Here is a 21,819-nt window from a genome sequence, read left to right as displayed (position 1 = left end):
CCATTTTGCAAAACATAGAAAAAAAACTCTACAAATCCAAACTAGTACCTTCTTGTTTACTTTCCCAGGCTTTCTTTCATCCTATAGGAAAAGGTAGAAAGTTCATGTGTGTTAAGTATGTGAATTTTTTGTACAAAAAGAAAAACTCTTTTTTGATTCTGTATACCGCACTGGTCCGTATTATTGGACTTTTGACCACACTTAATCCACTACGGTTTTAACCGTCAAAATTTGTCCACATTTTTATCATTTTGCCTTTCCACACCATCAGGGCATTCCAAACATGGAAAAGGACAGTCCATGCAGCACACACACAGAGAGAGAGAGGGAGAACACAGGACAGAGACTGGAGACAGAGAGGAGAGGAGAGAGAGAGAGAGAGAGGAAGGAAGAGAGAGAGAGAGAGAGAGAGAGAGGAGACAGAGAGAGAGACAGAGAGAGAGACAGAGAGAGAGATGCAGAGATGACGAGAGGAGAAGAAGAGAGAGAGAGACGAGGAGAGAGAGAGAGAGACCAGAGACAGAGACAGAGACAAGAGAGAGAGAGAGAGAGAGAGGGGACAGGGAAAACCTCTAAAGTCTATAAAGCCTGAAAATTACAAGACGCCACAAACCACAGAAACTACCTCACTGCTGAGATCGTCCTGTTCCTGCAATAGAGGTGGCACAACGACAAAACAGATGCAAAGGCAGAGAGGAAAGAAGGCAAAGCAAAGCAAAGCAAAGCAGTGAAGGATACAAGATAGAAGATCAGGCAGAGGCTGGAATGTCTCAGAGAAGCAGAGCCCTTTTCACACAGCACTTAGCACAGGGACATTTTTTTCAGATGCACTTATTAGTTTTAACTTAGAGCTTCACTGTGTTGCACTCTAAAGCAGGCAAATACCGATCTGGGGTCTGGTTAAGTCTGACTTTTCTGGGGACCCTGAGTTAAGCAATGCTGTGAGAAAAGTTGCTGAGCTGATCATGGAATGAGTTTTAACCACTTGCAACTCTGTCCTCATGGCTTAATGTACAGAGTGAGAAACTGTGTATGAGCAAGTGCATAGGTTTGGTTTCAGAAGTGTCCCAATGAGCTCCAGGGTTTTCCTGTATGTGTCCTGATGGGCAAAGACATCAATATTCACCAATTGGATTATGACATGTGGCGAGTGTGAGGATGTTGTTCAGAGAGATTTTAGTGGAAGGATGAAACTAAAACTATAAAAGTGAGTGGTCAAGAGACATGTTTCTCCTGTCCCCAGAGGGCATTACATCCATGTATGTGAGTGCATGTTCATTTCTTTTTGAGCTTGTGTGAATGCAAACAGCGATGTAAAAGAGGGTAAATCTTTGGAACATATTGTAAATTTACTGCAAATTCCATATAATACAGTTTAAAACTAATGTAAGTAAAGTGACTTTACATTATGACTTATTCTTATATTGGCAATGTCATTATGAGGCACTGGAGGTCCTACTTTGGAGATAATATACACTTGGGGTTACGAGCAAAACATCTTGGTATGGCAGTGTTGTCCTTAATCTTGTATTTATATTCTTACTCTTTACTCTTTACAGAGACGCCATGCTTGTTATTTAGCTATGTGATTTGTCCCTTGGACCATGGAAGACCCTTGGTGGAACAAAGTCTACTAAGAATTAGTGAAAGAGAAAACTGAAGGAATGCTTGAGGTGGCGAAGGAAGCAAGAAAATGACTGAAAGTGATTGGAAAAAAAGACGAACTGAGGAAGGCTAGAGGCAGGTAAAAAAAAAAAAAAAAACATTACATGAATCTACCTCAAGCTGTCGTAGCTCTTCTTCCTCCTAGAAGGAATAAAAGATAGCAGGTCAGCAGGCTGTGTGGGGAGCAAAAGAGCACCACAGGCATGCGTTATAGAAAAGTCTTCTCATTTAAAATGGAAAATATGGGGGATAGTTGAGGTTGTCAGGAAGCAGCTACAGAACTGGGAAGAAATGAGGAAGAGGATGTTAGCAGAAAGAGGACAACAAAATGGAGCAGAGTGATGATGACAACAGACAGAGAGGGAGAGGAAGGTGAAGTGGGAACAGCAGATCAAGACCCCATCCAGCCCCAACTACAGCAGCCTTCCCTGATCTCTGCACCATCAAACCCACACTCTTGATGACTATACGGAGGAAGCGTAGAAAGAGACGATCAGTGACGCACAGTTACCTCTGACTGCAAATCCTCTTCCTCCTGGAGGGAGCAAACCAAGAGATGGACAAACAGAAGGGCAAAGAAGAGGTCAAATGCCGTACAACGCGTGCATGATGAACAAGAAGGACCTCTGAAACTGATGCAGCTAAGTGATGTGAACTGAGTCAGGTGCTTAGTGCAGCTATTTAGTTACTGTGTGTAACCAATCTCAAAATTGGTGTATGACAGTAAGAACTTAATAAACCCCACATTACCATATTAATGTGTGACAGTAAAAGCCACATGTCAAACTCTTAAGTTAAAAGTGGTGTGTAGCATTTCCAAACACATTTTATCGTGTATGATGCAGAATAGTGGGCAAATGTTGACTTAAATCAACGATCCTTGGCAACAATGTCTCGTTTTATATATTTTTTCTGTGATGCTGTTAAATTTGTTTCATGTTCACAACATGCATTCCCACCACAATAGTCTGGCAAACAGGGACTGAATTAAAGACATTAGATTTTAGAGGCTCATTTAAAAAGGAAACACGTCTTCACTGGAACCACTTGTGTCTTGTTTAAAGACAAAACCCTCACCAATAGAAGTTCAAAAACCAGGGGTGAGCAACGACAATCAGCCTAACTTCTAATTTGCACTATCAAACAGCACCTTGAGAAAATACTTTGTTACATGATTAATAATCCAACTTTCAGGTGAGAAATAAAACAAACCGTTAATAGAAACCCTACAGGTTCTGCTCATGTTAGTAATCATTATTTTAGAGAGATCACTGGCAAGCGGACAGGGCTGGAAACTGGTGAAGATTGGTCAGAGCACTGATTCTACTGACAGGAAAGGAAAGAGTTATTGAACATCCACTTTATTTATTTCACATGCATGCCATGATATGTACCTAATATTGTGTCCTGTATTAGCAGGGATTCATGAAATTGAAACATGTATGAGATCTACTGAGTCCAGGCTCTCGCTGCTAGTAAAGTTGGCACAATGCACAGCTGGCATTAATTGCTATTGTTGCTGCAGGATGTTTTTTTATTAATAACACTCTTCAGATTTAGCATCAAGAACACACAGTGTATTCATTTTCTTACCCTGTCCTCATCAGCTTCTTCCTGTTAGAGAAAAGAGAAAGAAATCCCTGAAACACACAGTTCCTTTAACTGTTAACTTTTATTCAGTGTGTTGCTGATGAATGTTTGAGAAACCTACCTGTTCTTCTTCCTCCTCTGCACGGGCCCGCTAACAGAAGAGATAGGATAGTATTAGAGATGTGAGACTAACACACACACACACACACACACAGCACATACTGTATATTCATACTGAAGCATCCACAGTTTAGGCTTATTGAACCAGACAGAGTGGGGTGTTTGCGGGACCCTACGGACACACCTTGACCAGGACAGTTAATATGCAGTGAAATGCGGGGTGGATAACAGTGACGCTGGCAAAATACAAAGGCACGTGAAGGTAAAAACACACACAAAGTAATACAGCAGTAAAGAGGTTAAATGTCCAATGGTGCTGGATAAACGGTGAATAGGAACAGTGAACAGGAATGTTACTCATTTTTGGTTAATAAATAACTGAATCCACAGAGAGACTTGACGGGGAGATGCAGTACGAGGACGACAGGAACTTAAAAAAGAGAAAGGCAAACCCTTAAAGTGGAAGAAAAAGGACGACATTAAAGGAAAAGTCGAGGAAAAACAGCATTCCAGGAATGATGGAGGAAGACACTCAGTTCAAAACATTCAAGGGATGGAGGGAGAGGCAACACTACAGGAGGGTAGACTCTAGTTAAGTGGCAATTACTGTGTCTTCTGTGACCTCGTCTGTTTCTTCCACCGCCTCCTCCTCCTCCTCCTCTGCGGGGGCCTCGTCTCCTGCCGTTTCTCCTTCCGTCGCTTCATCATCTGCAGTCTCTCCCTCTGCTACCTCCTCCTCCTCCTCGCCACCCTCACCTTCTTCCTCCTCCGCTCCGTGTGCATTCCCATTGCGCTCCTCCACTGGAACCTCCTTATTATGAGGTGAAAACAACAACTGGTGGTCAAGGAAAGGAATTGAGCAAAAAGAATATTAATGGAATTAAAGCACTGCTTCAACGGCGCTAAGATTGTAAGATCATCAGTCAGAGAGGTTGAAACACTTAAAAGGTGTTAGTCAATCCTGGAAATAAAGTGGTGAAGGGAGGAAGTAGTGACAGTTAAGAGGTGGGGACTGGTTGTTGTTGGAAATCAAACGTTTGGAATGAAGCATCAAGACCTGAAGACAGCTTTTTTTTTGTCACAGTAGAGAATCAGTCCTGGCCTGAAAGGAATAGTTTTAGATTCTGGAATATACACTTATTTGAATTCTTGAAGTTAAATGAAAAAGTTGATACTGATACCAGTTAGCTTAGCTTAGCTTTTCTTACCACAAAGACGGGAAACAGCCACCCACTAGCACCTTTAATGGTCACTATTAAAACAATATATCTGTGAAATTTATAAATAACAATGTGTCATTTTGTATGTCTAGTACAGATTAAACAAAAAAGATATAACGTGTATTAGAGAACTTTAGTGGTGCTGGTAGACAGATTTTGCTATCTTTAGACAGGGCCACGCTAGCTGTTTCTACCCGTTTCCAGTCTTTGTGCTAAGCTAAGCTAATTGCCTGCTGGCTGTAGCTTTATATTTAGCATACAGAAGAAGAACAGAGTGGTGCAGACTTTTTAATTCACCAGAGCGTAAGCGTATTTCACAAAATGTGGAACTATTCCTCTGATCAGTCTGGTCAAAAGTATTTAAAGATGAGCAGAAAAAGAACAGAGGCAACTGATCTGCTGCTGGAAACAAAACGCAGCCAAAATGAACTTTTTCTTCACGCAGCACCGCATTACACCCTGACCTGGGGGATAAGAAGAACTATTCAATTGTGTTTTTAGCTAACCTCTTGCAAAAGAACAAAATCAATAAACCGTCTACACTACTTTATGTCAATGCTATGTCGATATCCTGTAATGTAATTAATTGTAGTGTGTAAGTGGAGTAAATTCCTGCTTATGACAAATAACATAACAAATATATCACACCATTTTAAAGATAGCTGGATATAGAAAGGATGTATGTTCTTGGGTATCTTCAAATCTGGGCTAAAGTGTGTCTAATCGGCACTGTGTTGACAAGGACCAGCTGGGATTTTCTTTTGGGAGGAAAATTGTTAGAAAGTCACTGGAATCATGAAATACAAAAGACACAAAATGCTTTTTAAAGAATGCACTGAAAAAAAAACATAATAATGAAACAAAACATCATTAATCAACACAAGGGAAATAAGTTATTCTTTAACGTTGTTTGTTATTTTCTATGAATATGGGGTATAACCAGTTAGATATATTTCTTTGATATGTCAGTGAAATCAAATTAAAATCCACAATAGAAACCAAACACACTTCACCTTGTAAGAACTAATTATAGAGAGGATTGTAGGAACATGATGCCTCACAACTCTGTGGCAGTCTGAACACAGTGATGCAATGTCACAGAGTTATAATGAGGAGTCAGTATATTGTGTTAAATGTCTCACTCATGCAAAACACAAAAACATTAGTCGGTGTGATGACTGGGACAGAGCAGTCAAGAGGAAATTAAGAGTCTGATCAAGTCGACAGGTGTGGACAGAAGGGAAATTGTTTAGTTGCTCTAGATGGAAAGGATAAGGTCAGACGCAGTGAAAGGAAACAAAGCATGATGGGAAAATGAAAGTAAAGACGGCATTACTGTTGACTCATCAACGTTCTCATCTGCAATAGTTTCTTCAGCATGGGTCCCGTTTTCCACAATCTGTGCCTTCTCGGCTTCCTGTGTCAATGAAATGATCAGGTTTAACATGAGAGTATCACTCAGAATCCAAAACAACTGTTTGGATCACCAGCCAGTATGTCTTTTTGAAGTGACAACCACTCTGAATATTGTCACATCAAAATGGTTTTCTTGTAATAAAGTCCATTATTAGTATCAATGTCCATGTTAAATAGTAAAAATAAAGACATAACTGAATTTTGTTTTATGTCAGTCTGACCCAGGTCAGGTGTCATGTGATATTACTCATCACAGAAGTGAAAGTGAGTCCAATTATCTTGTGTATTATATTACATTACATTATAGTACAATGACTGACTCCATGAAATAGCCTCATATATTCTAGTGTACAGAAGATTAAACACTGGAATGGTTGTTTAATTTGATCCAGTAGGCAACTTATACAAGTGTGATGTAGAAACATGAAACCCCCCAGTGCACATACACTGAGAATGGATTTTATCCCCATTTTTTTAACAAATTATTTCTCAGACAAAATGCTACAATACATATATTCTCTTATATTTTATTTTTATCAAATTAAATAATTCTTTTTTATTTCTGAGGTAGGGTATAATCTGTGCAAAACAATGCATACTGTATTTAGGGAAACCAAAAAGCTGCCACACTTTTGAGTGCCGCACCAATTTTAAACAGGATAGTGCATCCTCAATGCAAAGTGTTCACATGCAGCCACCATGACATTGAGCCTTGACACTGACGCAAGCAACATAGGACGTAAAATATGTTTTAATAATTTTATATTTTAACTTTATTCTATTCTTCTATCTGTGTGTTGTGTAAAGGGAGTCGGGCAAAGTAAGATTTTCATTGTACGTATAAACCACTGTGTTTCTTACTGAGCCATGACAATAAACCTCTTGAATCTTGAATCTGCCCTCTGCTATGTTACTTTAAAAAGACCATTATGCTGATGACCAATTTGAATCTTCACATATTGGTATTGCTCCTGTCTCGTGATTCATTATTACATTCCTAGCAGTTAAAATCTTAACTTACAATATCTTAAACCAACAATGTATCATAATGTCAAATAACATTCACTATAAACAAGCTATCCTCCAGAATATGATTTATATGTTTAAATATATACAGACAATGCATTTGCTCTTTGGTTAAAACACTGTTGATGCTGTCCCAATACAGCACATTTACAGTCTGAAAAAGAATGGGTAAAAGAAATTATATTATTTTGTTTTGAGTTTTTTTTTTTGTCCAGAGTAGAAAACAGAAAATAGTTCTAACCTTTGACCCAGGGGGAGGGGGCAGCCCCAGGAACTCATACACCGAGTTGTCCTCCTTGGCATCGAAGAACGTGTCGTAGTCCTGCATGAAAGTAAAACAGTCTTTAACAATTCACTACATCTTCTGTTCCTACTTACTCATCACGTGCACAGGTCTGCACGTTGCACTAATGGCATACATAAGTTAAAGTGTAACCTGAGTACTATACTGGAGAGGTTTACAAATGTTGAGTCTTTGAAAGTGTTTTTGTATACTCACCCCACAGTAGCTTTCTTCGTTGAAGATCTGGGGGGGCAGGGGGATGCCGTTGGTGGGCTTCTTCTCCGTGGGGACGTTCTGCCTCATCCACATGCGGTTTTCCTCATTGCAGGCAATGTCCAGCTGGGTGTAGTCCACTTTAAGAGCCTCCAGGAAGCCGACCACATCTTGCTGCTTCTTCTTGATCTGGAATAATATTAATATAACGTCAAAGATGAAAAATGCAGCATTGTGGTGCTTCTTTTGGTACCATTTAAATTTAAAATCTGGTACATGACACTCCTTTCCTTTCTTGCTCTCCAGTCCTTGCAACTAAATGTATAAACTAGAGCTTCAACGATAAATCTCCAACAATTCTGATAATCGATTAGATGTTAGATTTATCAAACACAAATGCCAAACATTTGTTTGTTCTAGTTTTTCCAATGCAAACACATAGTTTTGTTTTTCGCTTTTGTTCATTGTAACAGATTGAATATCTTTGTATTAGTTTGACAGAAAATGCAATATGTAGACGTTATTTTGGTCTCTTGGAAATTGAGATTTTTTACTATTTTATTACAAGTTATAATGAAAACAGTTAAGCTACTGATTAAAAAAAGAACGGTAATGAAATCGACTGTGAGTTTCAGGCCCAATTTAAACACCCAAAAAATGAATATACAGTTTTAAAAAAAGAGTGTATAAATAGTGTAAAAGTAAACTTAAACACAGTATGGGACCTACCCCAGGATACACTGGGTGGAAGACTCACAATGTGGGGGACAGGCAAACATGCAAACAAGTCCACTGAGGGGATGAAACCCAGGTTTCATTGCAAGACAACACTGCTGACAGACTGGGCCACCATGCCACCCTGTGGACTGGTTCAAACTGCTTATTTAGCTTTGCCAAAAGTAGACCTGGAAGATAAATCCACCCTCCCTGCTCTGGCTACCACCCCACATAGTGTACAGACAATTACTTTAAGATATAGTATAAAAACACTATTAAAAAAAAAGGCTGTTTCTTTGGGGTAATGCCTCTCCCAAAACCGGTTATGTGGTCTAAAACCGTCTGTATGTCGGGGTCCGTGACATGAGCAGCTTTGGGAGCCCCTGTTCTAGAAAGCTCTGCATGTGAATCACATCGACCTGCGAGATAATTAAAGTCCTGAAGCACCGCCAGCTCAAGCTTAAATCTCAGCACGAATCAAGTCATAACCACGCCAATGGGCTGTAGGTGTGCAAAATGAAAGGCAAGTGACATTAATTTCGAAGTTTAACGCTCTTGAGTGAGTGTGCGTCCAAGTCCTGCTCGGTTTAAGGAGCACAACCACCAAAGTTCACTCTAATGAGTAACCAGTCGCACAGGCTGGAAGCTTACCGCAGTGGATCCCGATGAAGAGGCGAGGAATACTTTGATAACCATTTTGTTACAATATATTTTGTAGACTATGCAACAAGTAGGCTCTTAAAGGAGCAGGCAGCCTCCCCTATTATTAGAGCTCACCCAGGACGCAGGACGCAGGACGCAGATCACACACACACACAAACACACACACTGCTGAGGTTATTTTTGTCTCCAGGCTCCATTAGTGCGGGATTGGCGGGTTGGCCCCTAGGGGCGCAGCACCACACCGACTGATTGGCAACTTCAGCTGTCTGTCGGCGCAGGGGACAGTGAAGTTAGTCTCCAGCTCTTTGCTGAGTGCATATATGGACAGAAATAGCCCTGACCAGCACTATAGGCTGTAAGTCTTTGGTTTCCTAACGCAGGACCTCGGGCCTGTTAGGGGTCCTTGAGCAGGGTTCCTTAACAGAGTGGGAAATTGTGGTAATTCAGGAGAGGTTGTTGTGAAATTGGGGACAATGTGCTACTGCCCGTGAAAATAAATCATAATATAAAACCTTATTTCTAATTAATTTTTTTCAAATAAGATATTAATCAAAACTGCAAACGATTCACTTTCAATTGTTTAAAAATGAGCTCCCTCGTTCAAAACGCACTGTGGACACTGAAAATACAAATTGAAAGAATGCCTTACTGTATACTATTTTTATTTTTTTCCAACATCGTTTTATATATCTTATTTCTCAACTTATCTACAGTAAAAGTGTTCCCGCTTCACGTTACGTCTGCTGGTTACCACGACAACCGCGGAAGTGCCTTTCCAAAAAGGCCCCTAGCAACCGTTGCTTTAAAAAACTAAGAAATTAGCATTAACTACCAAATATTGATAACCTGTACCGTCGGTAGTGTTCAACAGGAGTGACGGCTCAGGTATGATGCTCTTATATTTGTTCTTATATTCTTAAAATGTGTCTTCCTTTAACTAATGGGGGAGGAAATGAGATTTTGTGTAAGTCAGTCAAAGATTATGGGGACTAAAGAGGTAACTCTAAACAGGGATTCTACATACAGGCCCTTTTGTATGCTATTTTTACTGGGAAAGCAGCTTCATAATCATTTTGTGTAAGTTTGTATTATCGGATATGTTTTCCTTAAATTGTTCTTCTTTTTTCATAGTGGGGAAGAAGTGATGTGTGTGAGGCAGCAGAGCCTGATGCAGCAGACCTTTGCTCATAAGGAGGGTGACGGCGATGCTGTGAGCTGCAGCACTGACACCTCCAGGTGGTCGACCCCCCCCAGACCGTGCAGTGGCTCAAATACCTCAAACTGCTCTTCGGACTATGAAGACCAAGCTGACTCGCTTATAGACAAGACCCCAGAGGCCAAGTCATCAGTCAAGAGTCAAGGATCAAAGCCATCCAGAAGCAAAAAGGGTATTTTATTTTATATGATTTAATGCCTGTGCAGTTGGGTGGTATGTATATATATTGGATGTAATTCACACTATCACAGGTAAATACTTTTTTCTCTTCTTCAGGTAAAAAAGGCCCCAACAGGCAGAAGACGAACTACGCTGCAGGACGCCAAGTAGTGAAGTTGCCTCCAATCAAACCCCTGCAGGTTTCAAGGCCAAGGATCAAGTCTGCCAACTTGAGTTGCATCAGGGAGCTGCAGAACCAGGTGGGGGACCTGCAGCAGCAGCTGAGCGAGGCCAGGACTGAGAACAAGCTGCTGAAGAGGGTCCATCATCGCCACACGGTGGCACTGCAGCACTTCCAAGACTCAGAGGGCAGCCTCTCTCAGGTTGGTTAGTTGGTTTCGTCCCTTTGGTGCTGCCTGTGCTACCTGCTCCGGTTGCAAACAGTGCCACAGAAACATGGCTTTTGGATGGTACTTACATCTACTGCCATGTATTATTAACATTTAATTTCAAATTCATTGGTTCATCTCCTCAGGCTGAAAATCAGAATTGTGTTTTTCCTAATGTTTCTCTAATTAATTCCTGTGTAATTTCCCAGCACTAATAACAGCAATTTTCTAATCATTCCTCTCTTTATTTTGACAACACTCCTGCTCCCAGATCCTCACCAAGCACAAAAATGAGGCCCGAGTCCTGCAGGAGTTGCTCCGTGAGACCCGCGCCTGTCGTGACAGTCTGGCAAGGCAGCTCCAAGCCACAGAAAACAAGTTACTGAGTACCAAGGCCAGTCTCCAGCACCTACAGCTTCTCAGCCAGGATTACAGCCTGCTGGAGAGGGAGGAGCTCACCCTCAGACTGACCAGGGCCACTGCAGAGCTAGAGGAGAAGGACAAGAGGATACTGGTATGGAGGAGCAAGAGGGTGGGGTGGTGGGTGATACTGTTCAGAGTGAGTGAGGGAAAGCCAGTGTGACATCCTCTACATCCCAATATACTGGGGATATAAATAGGAATGGAAACCTTTCTGATTTTATGCCTTTGTTCGCTTTCTCTTTAACGCTTTATTCTAGGACTTGGAGAGAAATCTCGAGTTGTGCCAAGTCTCATTCAGTCGCCAAATAGCGACTGAAAAAAGAAAGTTCAATAAGGCGATAAAGCTATCCAGCTATCTGCAAGAGCAAATATGTCAGCTTAACAGGAGCCTTCGAGTAAGTTGAAATGAGTTGTTTCCTAGGCAATATACTTCACAGCATTACACATATCCTACAGTCAGTGTTAATATACAATATTGTTTATTGTGCATGCTTCTGTCTTAAGTGATGGTAGCAGTGTCTTCCACATTATACTTTACTAATCTACAAGCGGCAGGGTTTTGAATCCCATAATAAAAACTGAAGATTTGTGGATACTTTCCCCAGATGATTGCCCATTAGTGAACCACTGATACTGAGGACTTGATGGTGTACTTCCTGCTTGGTGGTCACCAATAACTAAACACTATGAAGTTACATGTAAACATTTTACATTCATAGGTTTCATTTCATCTTAAAATTTTAATGACATTCTAAACTAACGGTCACATGGTCGCTTTAGTTGCTCGTGTAAGAGATATGTGATAACTGATTATGTATGCAGTAGATTCTTTGTTTCCCCTATACAGGATAGAGAGAAAGAACTGGAAATACACAATATTTACTCCCACAGATTCCTAAAAGGATTTACCAAAAAAGGTATTCAAACACTACAAGCTACTCTAACTCAGTTTGGCCATATCTCATTTGTTGTCACTTAGTGGCTTTCATCCAACAGTCTTTTGTGGTTAACAGGCAGACAAAGCAAGATGGTTCAAACAGATGGATTAATCCTCCTCCCCAATGAGCCTGTGAGTCTTTTGGAGTTGGAATATACTGAGAGTGAAGAGAGGCCGGAGGAGCAGGAGAGCTCTGTGAACTTGGTACATGATTCAGATATTGTGTATTGTGTTTTCAGGGGTTTTACACCCCCATTTTACTCATTTGCCTACATATACTAGTTTAAATGTTGATTTATGCTGAATGTAGCTGAGAGAGTAGGACATTTCAAGATGCTTCCTTACCTTTCAGATCTCTATTTTTTGTCATTTATGAATGTGTGTTGTAAACCAAATAATTGATAATAATAATAATAATAATTGATAAGATGCTGCTCACATAAAGCCTGTTTATCCTTTCAGTGTTGTATTAACCCTGTACAGACGTGTCTGGAAATAGAAAATCCAGAGACAGATGTTTTGGTAAATGTGACATTAGAAGAGAATCACCAAGAGGATACTGAGACATGTGCAGGTGAGCACCTAACAAATGTCACATATACAGTATAACTAACAATGGCAATGACACATACACAGTTGGTGAAACAAAAACTATCATAGTGATACCAATCCACCTACAACTCTCTACAAGACAACAAACACCACAAACATTCAGAGCAAACTTAAAATGGGGTCTTAGCAATGAAAAATATACATGTTTTGCTGTTGGGTCATTCAATATTTTTTCAAAAAAGCACTTTATTTATTTTCAGACACCAGTGAGCAGAACAGCCTTTCAGAAGAGAGCCTAGAAGATCAAACTGAGGGAGACGATGAAGATAATAAGGCAACGGAGGCCCCACAGGTGTCAGAGGAAGAGCAGGAAACAGAGGAACATGAAAGCGAGGTGTCCTACATTTTAGAAAAGTCTCTGAATGCAACTGAACCTAAGAGAAAAGGACAGAGGCTCTCGAAAATGATACGTAACTACACCTTCTCACAACCTATTGAGAACCTGCACAGTGGAAGACCTGCCTACAGCACTGTGGACTTGAATCCCTGTGAAAGCCCCCAGAGCCTGATGAGGGCGGAGACCCTCTGCAGTGGGATTAAAGAACTTCATCTACCAGCTGGGAAATCCAGAAGAGACAGAGAGGGCAGCCCTCAGTGTGAGTGAAGGGAGAAAGAGTAGGCTGCAGAGGAGCCCCTCCGTCCAAGTACAGAACAAACATGGCCGAGGGCAAAAATGTCTATACATCTATATTTTATAGCTGCCATAGACAGGAAAACTGGATTAGGACAATTTAACTGTACTTGAGTATTTCTTTGAATAAATGATTTTTCCACCCAAGAGCAACACACAGTCCACTGTGATCTGTCTAATTAATCTTATCCATTTGACATCAAAAAACCACCTGACTCGTTTTTGTTATTTATAACATTACAAGAAATAAAAGCTTTTCTTTTATTGTCTTTTCTTAAAAAGGCATCAACACCATCACATCATTGTTTTGAAATAATATACAGTCAAAACATCCTTACAATTAACTTAAAATTAACAGGAAATAACAAAATGAATCACCAAAATATTACGTTGCAACATGAGACAAACAAAATGCTCTGCATTTTTTACATGTTAACCTGAAGAAGCTGATACAAAAAAAGACAAAAAAAAACTGTGGCTTGAGCAATAAGTTGAGCAATAAGTTAGAAAACCAGTGTATTGAACTGGAGCATCTAGCTGACAGCATGGAGACCCAGTGTAACTACTTTGTTGCAAACCACCAACCAGCATGTGATTCCCACTCCACCTGAAAGGAAAGAACAACTCTGTCAATGGATGAATACACAGTTTAAAGAGCGTGATAGTACAGCACACTGTAGTTTATTCATACATCAGTATTACGTGTGAATCAGTCCAAAAAAGGAATGTGGTTTTATTGTTGTTTTATACGCGAGTCTCCATGTATTGTTTGTAAATTATATTCTATAAAATATAAAAAACTGATTACCTGCCACTCCTGTTGGGAAGGCCACAAGGCGCTCCACAGGGGCAATCCATTTGCTGGGTACCACCGTCACTGGATCAGAGTAATACTTCCATATCAAGGAGATCATCACAGCAGCCTGACAGATAAAAGACATATGTAGGTATACAACACGTAATAAATAATAGTATATTATACATAATAGGTAAATTATGTTCTGTTATTATTAGCTTATCATGGTACCAATATGAACTTTTATATTGTATTTCTAAATGTGTCAGTCTAAATAGCATTAACTGGAGGTTCTGTATGTAATAGATGCTCCATGCTTACATTTTTTGTTCTGAGTTAGCTCTCTGTGTGGGTCTCATTGGGTGTGGGACACATTAGAATCTACAACTCAATGCATTTGTGCTTCTATTTACAATTTCCACTTACCTGCAGTATATAAAACACAATGTTTACAACCCATTTCATTTTGGCTTGTTGTGCTGTTCTGGATTTCACTGCAAAAATAAGGAAACACACAAGTTAGACTCAATACACAGGCTTTTGTGGTGATGCAGCCTTGAGTAATACTACCCTAGTGCCTTTTAGCCTGTCAATCAGACTGAACAGCCATTTTGCTTTACTTCATTATTTGAGTCTGAAACCAGGCTATGTACCTACTTTTGTACATTCCCTAATCATGTTTCAACCAGTCAACAGGGTAACATAGGAATTATCACAACAGTGTGTTCTTTGTAAGGTATTGGGCGAGAACAGTCTCAGAAACTAATAAATCTAAATTTGCTTTGAGTAAAACTTCATAAAATAACTTTCTTTGTCAACACAATGGCAGAGACTATGAGTCGGCTGTTTGAGACTAATATGTACAGTAAAACCACTATTGTGATTGGTTCAGGGCTCAAAATATTAACTTTTGTCCTCAACCATAGTCTCAAATTGAAGTTCCTTTTTTCGATCCTACATAATGAATATTGTTTGCTAACTTTGTTTCATTCACTCGTAACCCTTTATTAACTCACTGTGGAAGTTCTGATAGTTGTTCCCTTAAATCTGAATAACAAAGTAAAATCACCCATTTTCATTGTTCTTTTAGTCATTGGTTGAGTTACTGTTTCTTGCTTATTTCTAACAGTTTCAATAAATGCATAATTGCAAACTGCAGTGAAAATGCAAACCTCTTTCTGATTGGTATACGCCGATGGAAATTTACATACACCCGCATTTAACATTATTATTGTTTAGCCAAATAATCACAAACTCCCTAAAGGCACATTAGATATTCCCTACAAAGGGAGGGAGAAGATCAAACAAACTATTTAAATATTTACAAACTCAAACTATTTACACATAAGCTATAGAAAACACCCTAATCCAGAGATCCGGAGAGAAAGAGTGAGAGACAAGGTCAAACGCGTTCCACATGCCACACCTACTGATTTCCTGCACACAAGCCAAGAGGAGAGGTAGAGACCCCGGTGCTGCGATTACTCTGAGCAGCATGGGAATGAATTACAATATAACATATTAGAATATATATTTGGCCCTTTCCCTGATTGTCTGAGAAGTCCATAAATGTGTTGCTAGTTCCTTTTTAGAAATGAAGTCACTCAAAGGGTCTAAAAAGTCACATTTTCTGAATTTGAACAGTTAAACTGATCTATATATATAGGTGAGATTGTTCTTCTACTGTCTTACAGAGTACAAAATGGAACGTATAGCTTGGTCAAGGGAGATTTAAACGGCTTATGAGCCTCTAGAGAAATGAAATATCACCACAGAAACAATCTGAAACAGCCTTTGCACTGCTGTACATGTGTATCGTACTGAAATTCTGTTTAGCCACTTCCTGTCTGTGCACAAGATAATCCTGAGGCAGAGGGTGAAGGACAGGCAGCAGCTGTTCATACTCAGTAAGCATGTCATCCAAATCTTCCTACCACATCCTGTGGTTGGTGGTTTTGATGTGTCAATCTGCTGTTGAAGACACACACAGGTGTGGAAGACACAGTACTGGATGTGCCTTTTTTAGTAAAAGTGACAGAGAAGAATCTATGAACCTACGGGGGGGGGGGTCGGACTAAATAACATCAAAACAAAAAAACATCCCTGCAACTGACGCTCCCTTTTTAGAGCTTGTGTTAAATTTGTGTTGAGACTGTGTTGATTTGTATTTAGAGGTCATAATCTATAGCGCTGCTGTATGTTGTCTGTCTGCTATTGTATAGGACATTTTGGGGCTTCTGTCACATCCTGCTATCCTACCTGTGTCAGTCACAATAATTGCCTCCGGCTCTCACCGTGTGTTTTCAGCTTGTCTGTCATCTTGTTGATTTTGCGCTCCAACCTGGCATATCTAGCAAACTCATCCATCATGCTAATGGAGGACTGCTCCTTCTTCATCTCCTGGATTTCAGCCCTCATCTCACTCTCCTGCTCAGCATCTTTCTGCACCATCTTTGAGAGCTTGAAAAAGGGAAAAAGACTATTACTGAAAGAAGACAGAGTTCAACTATGATGTGGGTTATTGTTTCTGGATCCAGAGGCTCAGTCACACAAGTGTTCCTGCCAAACAATAACTGTGGTATCACCTGTGAGTGAGTTTTAGACTACAGATTGTCATTTTGGTAAGCTATCTTTAGCAGGAACAGTTACACAACGTTAACATTACAGTCGGCACTTTTTATCTAAACAATAATAGTGCAGCATTAAAATGTTTCCCTCCTTATGTGTAGTAACTATAGCGGGATCTCTAGGGGGGGAAAACCCCACCCTCCTCTGACTGTAACAGCTACGTTGTTTGAAGCTAGATAGCTTAGCTTACAGCATCATCCATTAACTAACAGTGAGCTAAGCTAGTCAACAATGGTCTGGTGCCTGTGGAGGCTACACGGATTACACTCACACAGCTACAGCGTACACCTTCAGAGCAAACATTTAAACCCACATTTAAGTCAAAAGTCCCTACTTACGAAAGAGGATATGGACGGCAGGAGTGTTTTCATGAGATTACACAGAAAAACCGACCCCAGCACAAGAAACCACGCATAGCCGGTCGCCATGTTTGTTCCTCCTCCAGTGTGCCTCCTCGTTGCAGCTGTGGAGCTGCTGGGACACACCGCGCTGTTACACAGTCATTACAGGATAGGCTACGCTGGCAATGGCACAAAAAACACAACACAAATGACCTCATTTAGCACAATGTTTGTCATAAGAACTGCAGTCAAATGTGGGATTTTTCGGGGCGTATTTTTTTTTTTTTTTTAAAGGGTTTTCATAATGTCAGTATATATGGAAACTTTAACAACAACACACATTGGGGGAAATGAAACACTTTAAAGACTTTGCATGCTTCCTCGCGTACAATGCTTATGCACATACACTCCTATTTAACGCCTCGTCATATTTACATGGCTGCCATACATTTCCCACATCTTGCACGGACCCTGGGAACAGCCCCGTGGTTGAAAAAGTGAGAGTTTTGGCTGGGCTTTACTGATTGGCATACAAGCCTGCCCACACAGGTAAGATGTTATGGTTCAAAAAATGTGTTGCCTCGACGTCAAAGCCAATCACTGGAAGCCAGGGGCGGGGGATAGCCCTTCCTGCTGGGTTGGTAGGATAAGGAATAAAATATACCGAGAGGGAGATCCAATCCGGTTTGAGCTAGTTCTAGTACTGGTCGGACGTTTATGTTAAGTTACAGACTGTTCTGGAGGTGTAAGCTGAGGTGTAGGGACAGTTTTCTTCTACTGTAAAAGGCTGTGTTATTCTCTTTTTTTTATATCTAAAAAAAGAAATCTCGGCCGTACAACCTAAGCAACAATGGGAAGGAAGAAAGTAAGTGAATGTGTACATTGTGTGGAATGTGGTACGTGCAGTACATTTCTTTAGTTTAAAGAAAGAAATACATTAGGTTGTGTTTGTGTTTCGCTACAATGTTTCTTTTCACCCCGCATGAGCTGCAGTGTAACGGTGTTAATACTTGCTACAGGCTCGTCCATGTGCATGCATCCAGTCCACCTTCGCTGTGCTCAGGTCTGCCTGTGTCCGACCCTGTTGATACAGGGAAGTGGCGCCTTTTTACTTGTACTGAAACATGCATCTTCGTCGAGCAAGTTATCGCAGGTTTGCACGGGCTCGTCCGCGACCACTCAAGCTGGTGAAACAACCTGGCTGTGGTTTTAACGATAAATCGCCTTTCGCTGCGTGCTGAGATCAAACAAAGAGGTGTAACCACCGTCGATGAACAGGTTGCCATTTCGAGGAAATCTCTTATTGCGTTAAAGCCTCTGTTTGCTTCAACTTATCGCGGTATTGTACAGGCAGCTGTGTGCACTTTGGGCGTATGTCGAGTTGTTTTTAGGCGCATTTGCAGCCCTCATTGTCGAGATTTTGACCTGTGTCTGCGCGCACTTTAAAGCACCCTTGAGGTGTGCAGTCTTTTCTTTAGGAGCGTCATGGCAGCTTGAGATATCCTCGATAAGACAGCGACACATCTGGTCGGTTTTTCCCCCCCTCTTCCTTCTTGTTTAATCACGTCGGAGAAGTTTTATGGAATAAGTCTGCGTTAGTCACGTTGGGCTCATAAAGCAGATAGCCTGTATTGATGTGTTTGATGTGTGGAAGCGCGTGTGGAGGTGGAGCGACCCTTCCCTCTCCTCAAAGTAGCTCCAGCTCCATGCCTGCTTGACAAAAACATTTCTGTCTCATGAGCGACGCATTACAGTGCTTGGCGGGAATAAACCAGAACTCGTTGAACCCTGTTTTTTTTTTTTTTTTAAAGTCAATTTAGAAACGTGTCGGGCTCCCCTCCCCACTTTAAGGTTGCATAATTTCTTTGTGACTTGAGGGGAGGGAGAGGTGCCCATCCCCCCTTTGCATTACACACCCACTTTAGCTCACTCATGAATGGTTGTTGTTCCTGCTTTATTAATTTATTTTCCCTCACTCTGTCTCTCTCTCTCTCAGTCTACCGGTGATGCAGATGCAAGTGTGGAGGTTAGTATTCAAGTGTTGACACCCGGGCTGACCCAAATGGAATCCGCACACCCAAATGAACATTTTGTTCTACTTTCTGTCAGGACAAAAGGGAAAGGGTCTTGGTTGGGACGGGGTGGCTTTCTACATAGTTTAGTGCAGCTCAGTCTATATCCTGCATGTGAAAACTGAGGCTATAAGGATGGCTGGGTTAATCAGCTGGTCTTAATGTGCAGGTTATTATCCAAACCTCCGATTATTGAGTATGGGGGGGCTGCACGGCCTCTAGTGGGCGCTGTTTAATATGCAGCCCAAATTGGTTCTTTATTTGCTACTTTGCCCATTTTCATTTGAGTCCTGTAATTCTAATAAAACACTACTACTGTATGTGGTGCCCTCAGAGATGCTCAAGACAACAATTTTGGGTCCATAGCATAAGCACTATGTAAACTACAAATCCCACAATGCAGTGTTTCACCTTTGCCCCCAACATTACATAAAGTAAAAGTACATTTATGCAGCATTACTCATCAAGTTTTCCAGGCATATGAAATCTCTGTTTACCTTTCACAACTGAGTGCCTGTTGCGTAGGGAAACGTGAATGAGTGTAAAGGAAGGGGTTCCAGTTTCAGTCTTAGTTTCATCTTGGTAATTTGCAAACGATGCACTTTTATTTCCTCTGCTAATTAATTTCACATGTAGGCCTACTGTATTTCAATTTTCACTCACAAGGAGAAAGGTTTTGACTTAACCCTCAGTCTGGTTATAATTTGTAATTCAGATGTGTGATGCAGTATTTAAACCAATAAACATATATTTTCCCCATATTCCCTGTTTCTTTCATCACAAGGTATCACACGCAGGACAAAACAAACTGAGGGATCTTGTGTACTTGTTAAAAATCTGGCATGTTTGTCAGGTTTTTGTGGGGGGGGGATTCTGTATTACGTGTATCAATCTTGTCAATTGACTGAATTAACACCTTTTTTTATTATTTGTTCTTCCTACAGCCAAGGAGAAAGTCTCAGAGGTTGTCACAAGTAAGTTCTACAAAAGCTAAATTAAATTTCAATAAAACCAGTGCACATTCTACTATTACTTTGCATATTAGGTTTCCATAATAATAATTGTATTGTTTGTGTGTGTGTGTGTGTTACAGAAAGAGACAGAGCCAAAACCACTGCCAGAAAAGAAAAAGGTAAAAGGAAAACTCTTACCAGTGCACTAAGAGCATATAAATTATTATTCCCGTTTATACACATTTAACGGTGCATTTCATGCTGTTTGGTCTGTTTTTGACAGGCACCTCCCAAGAACAAAAAGGCGAAAGAGGTAGTAAAGGCCAAACCAGAAGAGAAGAAGAAAGAAGAAAAGGAAGAGGAGGAAGAGAAGGAAGAGGCTCCCGCAGAAAATGGAGAAGCCAAAGCTGAAGAGGTATTACAAGTTCCCACCTCACGACTCCTGCGATGTGAAATGTGCTTTTTGTTGGCATTGTAGCGACATTAAAGGACAAACAAAATGATAATTCATGTTTTCTCCCTTCTCCAGCCGGCTGCAGCAGCAGATGACGCAGACGAAAAGGAAGACGAAGCTGAAGAAGAAGAGGAAGAGGAGGAGGAGAAAGCAGCAGAGTAGTCGTGACACCCCGAAACTCACCTGCCACCGCTCCCTGTACCTCCTTTCTTGTACAATGCAGAGATTATTTTTATCTACTATTTTCATAAGACAGCAATGTTTTTAGGGACGTGATTGCATAAATGCATTTTAAAAAAAATACTACAAATTCAATTTTCATGGCTTCTGTGAAGGGAAAGTTTCAGTCATTGTATTGGGTTATCTGTTTGTTATTGTTTCTCTCTGGCTTCTTATTTTGCCTTTTTTAGGTTGTAGTTTTCTGCATAAACGTGCAGTGGTGCCTATATCAGGAATTTTTTTGTTCAGCTTCAATGGCATTGAGTTTACCTGAGACATTCCCAAGGCGCCTTGAAGCATTTTGTAACCTGTACTGTTTTGAAACTTAATACATCATAATACTATGTGTTTGATAGAGAATAGGATGTTGAAAGTTTGAGAGTTGTGTTCTGTGCTAAGTAAGTCTCGTTTGCATCATTTACTTTAATCATGTTCACTAGTACTGGAATTGGTTGGGTCGATCTTTTTTGTTAATGCAGTCAGTGATGGTACATTTGAGGACTATTAAATTGACCCATACACTCAGCTGTGCTCACACAATGCATTATGGAGTTAATTGTACTTATCATGCTATTTTCACTTCAGTGAAAATGGATGTGGCACACATTTGTGGCTATATCTATTGTGGTTTTGGGATTTCTCTACCAATGTACAGTTTCCTCCTTTTTTTTAAAAAAAAGGGAAAAAAAAGAAAAAAAAAGTTCTTTGTTATTAATGGCATAAAATGCCAATTAAAGTGGGAATTTCTTTTAAGTGATCAATTGTTTGTCATCAGTTATATATTGTTTTTCATTCTGTGAACATTGAGTGAGTCAAAAGTACGGATTTCAGATTAGGGATATAACAATTTTTTTAACTGATTGTGACCTGATACTGAAAAGATAACTGATAAATTAAAATGTTTGCATTTTAAAAAGAAGCATATAACCTGTAGTTAATGCACACCTGAGGGTACAGAGAGGCTGTGAGCAAAGATGGATGGTTTAATATTTTATAGCTCTGTGCTTACTAAATATGACTGACACCACTATTGTACACAACAAACAACAGTTCTGACTCCTCAAATGTTTAATTTT

General features: G+C 40.3%; 4 protein-coding genes across 26 annotated transcripts in view; 2 read left to right on the top strand and 2 right to left on the bottom strand.

Moving 5' to 3' along the window:
• sh3bgr (SH3 domain binding glutamate-rich protein) overlaps nt 1-9,077 on the bottom strand; it is a 12,792-nt gene extending 3,715 nt beyond the window's left edge. For 2 of the 23 annotated variants that reach the window (XM_035680083.1, XM_035680086.1), the window contains exons 1-7: nt 8,902-9,074; nt 7,537-7,722; nt 7,279-7,359; nt 5,932-6,012; nt 3,377-3,406; nt 3,259-3,279; nt 2,177-2,200 (exon numbers count right to left, since the gene is read on the bottom strand). In XM_035680083.1, coding sequence (XP_035535976.1) covers nt 2,177-2,200; nt 3,259-3,279; nt 3,377-3,406; nt 5,932-6,012; nt 7,279-7,359; nt 7,537-7,722; nt 8,902-8,946 — 468 coding nt within the window. In that variant the 5' untranslated portion in view covers nt 8,947-9,074. Of the gene's footprint in view, nt 1-1,779; nt 1,807-2,176; nt 2,201-3,258; nt 3,285-3,375; nt 3,407-3,952; nt 4,187-5,931; nt 6,013-7,278; nt 7,360-7,536; nt 7,723-8,901 lie in introns of those variants that run through there. The other 21 variants (XM_035680091.1, XM_035680087.1, XM_035680094.1 and 18 more) reach the window with 18 other exon arrangements.
• A 12-nt stretch (nt 9,078-9,089) lies between these two features.
• On the top strand, nt 9,090-13,415 carry LOC118341738 (lebercilin-like protein). The gene is made up of 9 exons (XM_035680075.1): nt 9,090-9,798; nt 10,045-10,301; nt 10,406-10,671; nt 10,949-11,191; nt 11,358-11,495; nt 11,948-12,017; nt 12,114-12,241; nt 12,500-12,611; nt 12,850-13,415. The coding sequence occupies exons 2-9, from the start codon at nt 10,058-10,060 to the stop codon at nt 13,251-13,253; spliced, it is 1,605 nt and encodes a 534-aa protein (XP_035535968.1). The 5' UTR covers nt 9,090-9,798; nt 10,045-10,057; the 3' UTR covers nt 13,254-13,415.
• A 93-nt stretch (nt 13,416-13,508) lies between these two features.
• Nucleotides 13,509-17,278, bottom strand: get1 (guided entry of tail-anchored proteins factor 1). Its single transcript, XM_035680102.1, has 5 exons — nt 17,043-17,278; nt 16,371-16,536; nt 14,503-14,570; nt 14,089-14,203; nt 13,509-13,887 (listed from the first exon to the last, which is right to left on the bottom strand). The coding sequence occupies exons 1-5, from the start codon at nt 17,130-17,132 to the stop codon at nt 13,814-13,816; spliced, it is 513 nt and encodes a 170-aa protein (XP_035535995.1). The 5' UTR covers nt 17,133-17,278; the 3' UTR covers nt 13,509-13,813.
• A 423-nt stretch (nt 17,279-17,701) lies between these two features.
• On the top strand, nt 17,702-21,500 carry LOC118341744 (non-histone chromosomal protein HMG-14A-like). The gene is made up of 6 exons (XM_035680104.1): nt 17,702-17,910; nt 19,042-19,071; nt 20,062-20,091; nt 20,211-20,249; nt 20,354-20,485; nt 20,600-21,500. The coding sequence occupies exons 1-6, from the start codon at nt 17,896-17,898 to the stop codon at nt 20,684-20,686; spliced, it is 333 nt and encodes a 110-aa protein (XP_035535997.1). The 5' UTR covers nt 17,702-17,895; the 3' UTR covers nt 20,687-21,500.
• The last annotated feature ends 319 nt before the right edge of the window (nt 21,501-21,819 follow it).

The sequence above is a fragment of the Morone saxatilis genome, unplaced genomic scaffold (assembly GCF_004916995.1).
Source record: "Morone saxatilis isolate NCDOM2014 unplaced genomic scaffold, NCSU_SB_2.0 Contig8, whole genome shotgun sequence".
Lineage (NCBI taxonomy): Eukaryota > Metazoa > Chordata > Actinopteri > Moronidae > Morone > Morone saxatilis.
Note: the sequence above shows the minus strand (reverse complement) of the source record. Positions and strands in the feature narration are given on the sequence as shown.